The sequence below is a fragment of the Galeopterus variegatus genome, unplaced genomic scaffold, assembly GCF_000696425.1.
Source record: "Galeopterus variegatus unplaced genomic scaffold, G_variegatus-3.0.2 Scaffold1931, whole genome shotgun sequence".
NCBI classification, from domain to species: domain Eukaryota; kingdom Metazoa; phylum Chordata; class Mammalia; order Dermoptera; family Cynocephalidae; genus Galeopterus; species Galeopterus variegatus.
Genome location: NW_007728042.1, coordinates 140,407 through 149,602, shown reverse-complemented (window position 1 = coordinate 149,602; position 9,196 = coordinate 140,407). Strand labels below are relative to the sequence as shown.

The window sequence follows — 9,196 nt, the reverse complement described above, 5'->3', positions numbered from 1 at the left end:
TAAGAAATAGCAGCTATTGTTTATAATTCCCTTAATGTTGTTGAATTGGGGGGGAAAATAATTATTCAAAATACATTTTGTGATTTTTGATTCTTGGTGTAGCCCAGTGTCTTGACTGCCACATAAATAAAATATAATGTTTTATTTTACTGTAAGAATTATATTAAATTATCACCCCAAAACATGACACATGTGAATGTTTGTCTACCCATTTTTTAATACTGAGCTTATGTCTTTATATTTAGGGGATTGTATTGTAATATTTAGGAATAATTTAATGTTTACTTTTTTTAAAGATAGCTTGAATCATTTTATGGATTCACAGCATACAGCTGTACAGAACAGCTAATGATTTTTTCCCTTACATTTTTAGTGCAAAATCTGTTAACACTAAGAAGTATATTATTTCATTATAAAATGCTTTACCCTATAAAATAGTATTTCTCTACCCTTATTAAGAAATGGGAAGTAGTGTATTTGCATGGTGTTCAGTGAGGGCAGTCCAACACAGGCATTTAACACTAAGAAGTATATTATTTCATTATAAAATGCTTTACCCTATAAAATAGTATTTCTCCACCCTTATTAAGAAATGGGAAGTAGTGTATTTGCATGGTGTTCAGTGAGGGCAGTCCAACACAGGCATTGAAAATATTTGAGAATAAATAGTTTAATAAGTAAAGGGAAAATAACATGCAATTGTTTTCCATTTGCATTTATTTTTATTTTTTTATGTTTGTTTAAACATTTATTGGCCAAATGATTATTTTGTAAGGCTTGCCCCCACCAAATATAAAATGGGTATTTTTGTTGGTGTTGATGGTTTGTCAAACAGATAATGTCCAGTAATTTTCAGTCAATTTATTAGAACAGTGTGTAATAGTTCAAAATAATTTTTTAAACTATAAAGTTCCCTGGAAACCAAAAAGGTAGTACATTTAGTAATTTTGCCAGTGTTAAAACAGTTTGGATGTGTTAATACTTTCTAATGAGAATCAAAGCTGTCCCTTTAGGTTTTCTTTGAGAATCCCAGTGTTATCAGCAATCTCACCATTAGTTCACTGCAGCATATTAGCTAGAAAGAGAAGCACACCCTTATATATAATATTTTATTAGTAGAAAAATAATATTAGTGATTTGAAGATATGTATGTTAGGGCATCTTACATTAATAGATATGTGAGAATTATTTCTAAAGTAACCTTTACTTGAGAGCATCATAAGTTATTTATTATTTTATTATTGCACTTGTGAGGATGAGATAAGGTCTTTTTAGAAATCGTGGAACATTTTCAGGATACTTGTGCTAATTTCTGTTTCTCAGATGAAAATCACATAGCATATCCAATATATTCTCTACAGACTTGCCTCCTTTTCATTTAGAACTAATTTTACTAAAAATATCAAATTTATGCTTTTATTTCACATGAGTCCTAATAATGCTAGTTCAGTTCTGAATTTTGTCTAGCTCACGACTTTTATTATGAGGAGATAGTTTATTTTCATGTTCATCAAACTTTTCTAAGGGATTTTACACAGTTGAGGCTGTTGGAGAGTTCCTTAATAAATGCCTATGGTACATATTGTGTAACTAATCCAACATGTATTTATACACACACACACACACACACACACACACAGATATACAGTGTATGTATGTCTCAATATATACATTTGTATGTAGCAAAATTCAGTATGTTAATACTTTTCAGTACTTTTGTGTGTTTCTTTCTCTTTAGATGCCAGTCCAGTGGAACCTGATTATTCAAGTGTGATGGAAACCAATCCTCTGGAATGGCCAGAAAAGCATGTTCTTCAAAATTTGGAAACTTTCGAAAAAGCTAAAGAAAAAATGAGGTAATATTTGAATATGTAGTAAAGCATGCTGTAGGTCACTATTTTTAAATGAACACTTTTTTCTTAATCTGTAAATTAGGTTCATGAGATTAAAGTAGTTTATATAGTTTTATTGTAAAAGAAATACATGCTTGCCATAAGTAGATAATCAGTAGAGTAGTATATCTTTTAAAAGGGAAATGCTCATCTTTCTCTGCCTTTCACTGACATTTTCCGGGTGTATATAATCACAGTGACCACTCTGGCTTATAGCTTTCCAGACCTTGTTCGTAGACATACACAAGTATATAAATATATACAGTAAACTTAATACAGGATCATGGAAAATGAAGTACTCTCTTCATTTGAGCCACTTTAAACTATTTCTGTTTTACATTCATATATGTTTATATGGTACCTATTAACTAACTCCACGAGGCAGGGTTTATTTTTATTTGTTTTTGACTTTTTGGTTCAGTACATAGTACGCACTCTGAAAATAATTGGTGAGTGATGAAATAAAAGAGGAGAAATTTAGCTCTCTTTCTTTGCTCTCCTCCCAAATGTTATGAATCACATTTTTATTTTTAACTTCTCTGTTTATATCATTTTATGACTGCTGTAACTTTTTTTCATGTATGTCAACAGATATTTATTGAGCACCAACTATGTGTCAGGCACTTGGGATATGAGGAAAAACAAGCTATGCACTGCCTCTCTCTTATAGCTTACTTTTAAAAAAAATTTTTTTCATTCTACATGTTTGTGGAGTACAGTTTGTTGTTTCAATACATGCATATATTGCATAATGATCTAATCAGAATAGTGAGCATATCTATCACATAAACATTTATCATTTCTTTGTGGTTATAATATTCAAGTTCTTCTTTTCTATGCTATCCTGAAATATACAATACAATTTTATTAGCTGTTGTCATCCTAGAGCACCAGAAATTCTTCTTCTCATCTAACTGTAACTTTGTAACTTTGTACCAGTCTACCAACCTTTCCTCTCTCCCCACTCCTTTTTCTTGCCTCTGATAAGCTCTATTCTGCTCTCTGATTTCTCTGTCTTTTATCTCTTTTCAATTTGTTTTTCTTTCTTTTTTTTTTTTTTTTTTTTTTTGGCATCTGGCCTGTGTGGGGATCCAAACCCTTGGCCTTGGTGTTACAACACCACTCTCCAACCAAGTGAGCTAATCAGCTGGCTTTTTCTTTTTGTCAGCTGGCCAGTATGGGATATTTTTCTTAATTGACTCATGGTAATTGTATATATTTATGGAGTACAATATGTTATTTGGATACTGTATGCCATAGTCATATCAGGGTGCTTCGTATATCCATCAACTCAAACATTTGTCATTTCTTTGTGTTAGGAACAGTCAACATCATCCTGACTAGCTATTCAAAGATCCATAGTGCATTGTTAACAGTAATCTCCCTATATTACTATAGAACACTAGATCATATTCTTCCTATCTCTCTACAGTTTTATATACACTGACAACCTCTCCTCATTCCCTCCTCCCTCTTTTCCCCACCAAACTCTAGTATCCACTAATTCTGCTCTCTTCTTCTATGAGATCAACTTTTTTAGCTTCTGCATGTAAGTGAGAAATGTGGTATTTCTCTTTCTGTGCCTGGCTTATTTCACTTAACATGATTTTCTCCAAGCTCATCCATGTTGCTGTAAATGGCAAAATTTCATTCTTTTTTAATGGCTGAGCAGTATTCCATTGTGTGTGTACACACACACACACACACACACACACACACACACACACACACATCATGTTTTCTTTATCCAATCATCTGTAGAAGGACATTTAGGTTGGTTTCAACTCTTGGCTATTGTGAATAGAGCTCTGATAAACTTGTAAGTACAGGTATCCCTTCTACATGTTGATTTTCATTCCTTTGGATATATATACTCAGTAGTGGGATTGCTGGGTCATATGGTAGTTCTATCTGTAGTTGTATGAGAAATCTCCACACTGTTTTCCATAACAGCTGTACTAACTTACATTCCCACCAGAAATGTAGAAGAGTTCCCCTTTCTACACATCCTCACCAGCATTTATTTTCTTTTTGATAATAGCCATTCTAACTGGGTTAGATGATATCACGTTATGGTTTTGATTTGCATTTCTCTGATGAAATGATGTTGAGCATTTTTTCATATACCTTTTGGCCATTTGTATGTTTTCTTTTCAAAAACGTCTATTCAGTTCCTTTGCAAGTTTTTTAAATCAGATTTGTTTTTTTACTCTTCAGTTGTTTGAGTTCTTTGTATATTCTGGATATTAATCCCTTGTGGGATGCATAATTTGCAAATATTTTCTTCTATTCTGCAGATTATCTTCTTGCTCTGTTGATTGTTTCCTTTGCTGTGCAGAAGCTTTTTAGTTTGCTATAATCCCATTTGTAATTTTTGCTTTTGTTCCCTGTGCTTTGGAAGTATTATTAATAAAATCTTTGCCAAGACTCTGTCCTGAAGTATTTCCCCTATGTTTTCTTCTGGAAGTTTTATAGTTTCTATTCTTACATTAAGTCTTTAATCCCTTTTGAGTTGATTTTGGTGTATGCTGAGAGATAGGGGTCTAGTTTCATTCTTTTGCATGTGGATCTCCAATTTTCCCAACACCATTTATTGAAGACTGTCCTTTCTGCAATGTAATTTTCTTGGCTCCTTTGTCAGAAATCAGCTGGCTGTAGGTACATGGATTTATTTCAGAATTCTCTATGCCGTTTGGTCTATGTGTCTGTTTTTGTGCCAGTACTATGGTGGTTTTGTTACTATAGCTTTGTAGTATATTTTAAAGTCAGGGTGTGTGGATATCTCCCACTTTGTTCTTTTTGCTCAGGATTGCTTCGGGTCTCTTGTTGTTCCATATAAATTTTTTAATTGTTTTTTCTATTTCTGTGGAATATATCATTGGTAGTTTGATGGGGATTGCATTAAAATCTGTAGATCACTTTGGGTTGTATGGTCATTTTGATGATATTGATTCTTCTAATCCATTACCTTTTAATAGGATGGAGTCACAAGAAAACAAGTAACCAGACAAGTAAATAGAATAATTGCAAACTACTATGCGTAATGAATGAAATAAAGTACTGAGGGAGAATAATTTTGTTTGTTGTGGGGAGGGAAGTGGTGCTAACTTAAACGAGGTGGATGGTCAGGAGAGCTCTTGGAAGTTACATTTGAACCGTGACCTAATGAATGAATGGGTGAAGCACATTCAGTCATATAGGACCTAATCGGTCACCACACAGAGTTTGGATTTTATTTTAAGTGCATGGGTAAACTTTTGAAGTATTTTATATCGAAGAATGATAGGATTTGATTTTGCAAAAATGTTGCTCATTTGTGGAAAATAGATTGCAGAGAGTTAAGATGCAGAGAGATCAGTTAGGTAGCTTTTTTCATAGGCTAAGTGAGAGATAACTGTGGTCTCAAACTAGAGTAGTAGTAGTGGGGAACAAATTTGGTATATTTATGGTGGTAAATTGGAAAAAAAACTTCCTGTGATAGACTGGATATAAAAAAGGAAGGAGAGGCATTCAAAATAATTTAGATTTCTGCTTTAACTGGGTGAGTGGTGTTCTTATGGAGGACATTGGTGGGAAAATTGGGTTGAGGACAGCTTTGGGGAGAAAAATAAAAAATTCTGTTTTAGGGATGCTAAGTTTGATCTATGAATTATCTAAGTGCCTGTGTCAAGTGGATTGGAGGAAAGACCTGGAACTCAATTTGGAGTTATCATCAGAAGGAGTTTTTAAATATGTGATAGTGGAAGAGGTCACTTGGTGAAACCATGAGGGGAATAGATGGGTATATAGGTTAGGTGGAAGAAGACAGTTGAGAAAGAACAGTGAGAAAAGGAAAGGTTACCAACAGAAGAACTTCAATTTATTGCTTATTTTGGATGGTATCTTTAACTTCCTACTGTGAAAGATGAGCAAATTAACACCCCTGTTTTTCTTCCCTTTTTATCCTCCCTCTATCTCTAACCCTTAGGTTACTTGCAATAGACAATTATTTTTCTTCTTAGTAAAGTATTTTTCTTGTTTCTCTCTGATTTCCTACTCTAACTTGGGCAGACCCTTTCCACCTGCACAGCTATTATCCTGGTATTTCTTTTGATAACATTTCTTGATTAGTTCTGTACTTTTTTGGGATCTCATATCTTAAAGAGTTCAATGCAGATCGATTTTTGTTTCTTAATATTTTATTCTGTCTCTAAAACTTGTAGAATTTTCTATTTTCTTTAATGTTCTGAAATTACATGAGGCCATGTGTAGGATGTTTTAGTCTTAAGACTTCTGTCTTTTTTTGGCTCTGGGTAATATTCTATTATTTTTACAATAATTTCTTCAATTCTTTTATTTCTTCTTTCCTGCATTTTCTTTTATTCTTTTCTCTCTGAAATATCTATTTTTACTAAATACCTGTTTTAATTAAATATCCTGTATTGATTTTCTTTTTTAATTCAAATCTGATTTTTCTCTCAATAATCTCTCCATCTTTTCTGCTGTGTTCTAGAGTATTTACCTTTGCATTCATCTTTTCTGTTAAAATTTTGGGTAGCCGTATATTAAATTTGTAATAATTTTTTCTTGTTCTTCTACCCTATTTTTTCATAGCAACCCGTTCTACTAATAATAAGATTTGAGATGATACTATAAGGATATGAATTAGAATTTGCTTTAAGCTTATTTTGTCTTTTCCTTGAGTGATCTCATTTTCCTTTGCAACTGTTTTATTTATTCCTCTGGTGTTTTTCTCTTATGTGTAGTTTTCCTCCAGTGTCTGGTGGTCCTTGATTGCTTGATCATAGCTAAGAACTTAGGGCTACATTGCTTTATATAGGTATTTGGCATGTGTTTTCTCTCTGTATGTGTAGTTCTGTTCCCCACTTGCTCTCACTTGTATTAATGTTGGGGGATGGAGTGCAGGGTAGAGCATGCCTGGCAGGCTTCACATTAGGGCACACTTTAGGGTATCAGCAGGCAAGCAGCCTGCTTCATCTAGCACTAAATTAGGGGGGCTTTATTCTGGGTTGTCACCACTGACAGTGGGACAGGCCTCATGGTTCTGTCTTCAGAGAGCAGTCAGCAGGCAAGCAGCCTGCTTCATCTAGCACTAAATTAGGGGGGCTTTATTCTGGGTTGTCATCACTGACAGTGGGACAGGCCTCATGGTTCTGTCTTCAGAGAGCAGATTTTCTGTTTTTAACTTGAGGTAAAAGCAGAGGGTGAGGTGGGGTATAGGAAGGTGGTACTTGCATAACTGTTTTAAGTACGGTTCTTAAAATTCATCAACTTGATTTGTGCCCATTGCCACTGTCTGACCCCCAACTTAGAGTCTCACTCTGGTTAGGTAGAATTGATTCTACCTATTTTGTAGATTTCCCTAGTTTTTGCTGAGGATTTTGCTCTCTGGTTTATCCCTTCTTGAAATCATTGAATTCTCTGGTCCACCGTTTTTTCCTTCTTCGTTTTCTCAACCATATTGTGAATTTAATCTCTGTTGTTTCAACATTGTGATTTTAATTTGTTCAAGTGGAGAACATAATGTGTATGTTTAATCTACCATTTTGATCTAGAAGTGTGTCGTTTGTGTCGTTTGAGGTCCAGGTCAAGTACTACCTTTTACTTAAGCTTTTTATAGTACTGCAACTCTTTCTACCTCATTCTACATTGGTATATTTATCTCCTTTCACTCTCCTCACCTTTTTTCTCCTACTTTAAGTCATACCTATAGAGTATATTACAAGTAGTGATTATGGGTCAATAAATTATAGTGAACTTTTTCTAGTACCTCATAATGATATTTACAAAGTAAATGCTGGATAGATACTTGTGGGAAGATACCATGAAATGCTTGGTTGGGAGCAAAACTTATGTTTCACAGTTTCAGAATTTGTCGTGTGTTAAAACAGATTTAACTAGAGAATAAAAGGATCATTATATAGTGAAATTCAAAAGATGTATAGGAATTTGGTTTTAGACACTCCCAGTCACCTGTTATGTGACTTGTGTTGCCTTATCTTTAAGATGGGGATAAAAATTTTAGTTCTATTTCAAAGTTGTGAAAATTTAATAAGATAATCTATGAAAAAAATACTTTGTAAGCTTGAAAACACTAAACAAAAAAAGCTGTTTGTCAGTGTTTTTTTTTTAACCTAGGATATATCTTGGTAGTGCAATTTATCACAAACTTGGCTTTTAAATTGCTTTGATGTCCTTGTGCCCAGAGTTCTATATAAACGCAAATTATACATTTCCCGTTGCATCTAGCCTGTAAAATGATTGAGAGTAATACTCATTAAGAAACTTTTGTGAGTCACTATTAGACAGTAGCTATATAGAAATTAAACTCATAATGCAGTTTCTGCCCTTCCGTAGAATGAAGTTCAAAGAAAATATTTGAGAGTTTTTTTGTCTGACTATTTTTATTAGATTTATATTTCCAATTTAAAAATACAGGAAATAGGAAGGGGAAAGAGGCACTGTCAATTTATTGTTGATCCTTAATGTATACAATTATAAGTCCAAAACTGTAATGTCAATATTTTATTCGTGTCATTATCAGTAAAAATGCATAATTTGAGTAATATAATTATTAGGAAATGGCTGAATTAGTGTAAAGATAGGAAATTAATTTTCTGTATAGGTATTGAAGATTTTATTTATGCTGTGGTGATCTGTGATTTGGTGCCTAATAAACTTTTAGCATTCTCTGAAGCTAAAGTATTTTCATCTTTCCAGTTTTTAAAGCTTCTGTGAGCTTTTTTCGTTTATAAAGTGATAGGGTAGAAATAGTACCTAGTTTGCAGTCAGTACAGTTCTAACTCTCATTTTAAATACCTGTGTCACCCTGAAAAAATAAGAATAATGATTGTTTTTTAGGCGTGGTGTGCTGATTTTCACTTTACAAAGTACTTATTTAGGTGTTACCTCATTTTGAGATATGACCTATTTCATCTTTTTCAAGGAAGTTTGTGAGGATTAGGAATATATTATATGTAAAGTAGTTTGAAAAGTATAAAGTCCTACATATATTTCAGGTATAATAATGATTCAGTGCTTATTCATAATGTCATAATCATGGCTAGAAGAGTCCTTGGAGAGATTTCTGATTACTGTCTCATTTCATGGTTGTGCTTCAAGTAATCTTTCAAGTTCATAGAAAATTGGAACATTCAGTCCCTGTCTTCAAAAATTTATAATATTGTGGGGTTTTAGAACATATAAGAGAATTTAGATTTAGATTTTATAGAATTGGTAACTTCATACTACTGAATAATTAATATACTATCATTTATAAATAATGTAATATAGAATTGTTAACA

At 33.1% G+C, this 9,196-nt stretch overlaps 1 protein-coding gene across 1 annotated transcript in view; it reads left to right on the top strand.

The window, feature by feature from the left end:
• The window catches only part of MTBP (MDM2 binding protein), a 76,507-nt gene that overhangs the window by 48,355 nt on the left and 18,956 nt on the right, over positions 1-9,196 (top strand). The window contains exon 15 of the mRNA XM_008579621.1: positions 1,739-1,856. Coding sequence (XP_008577843.1) covers positions 1,739-1,856 — 118 coding nt within the window. The remainder of the gene's footprint in view (positions 1-1,738; positions 1,857-9,196) is intronic.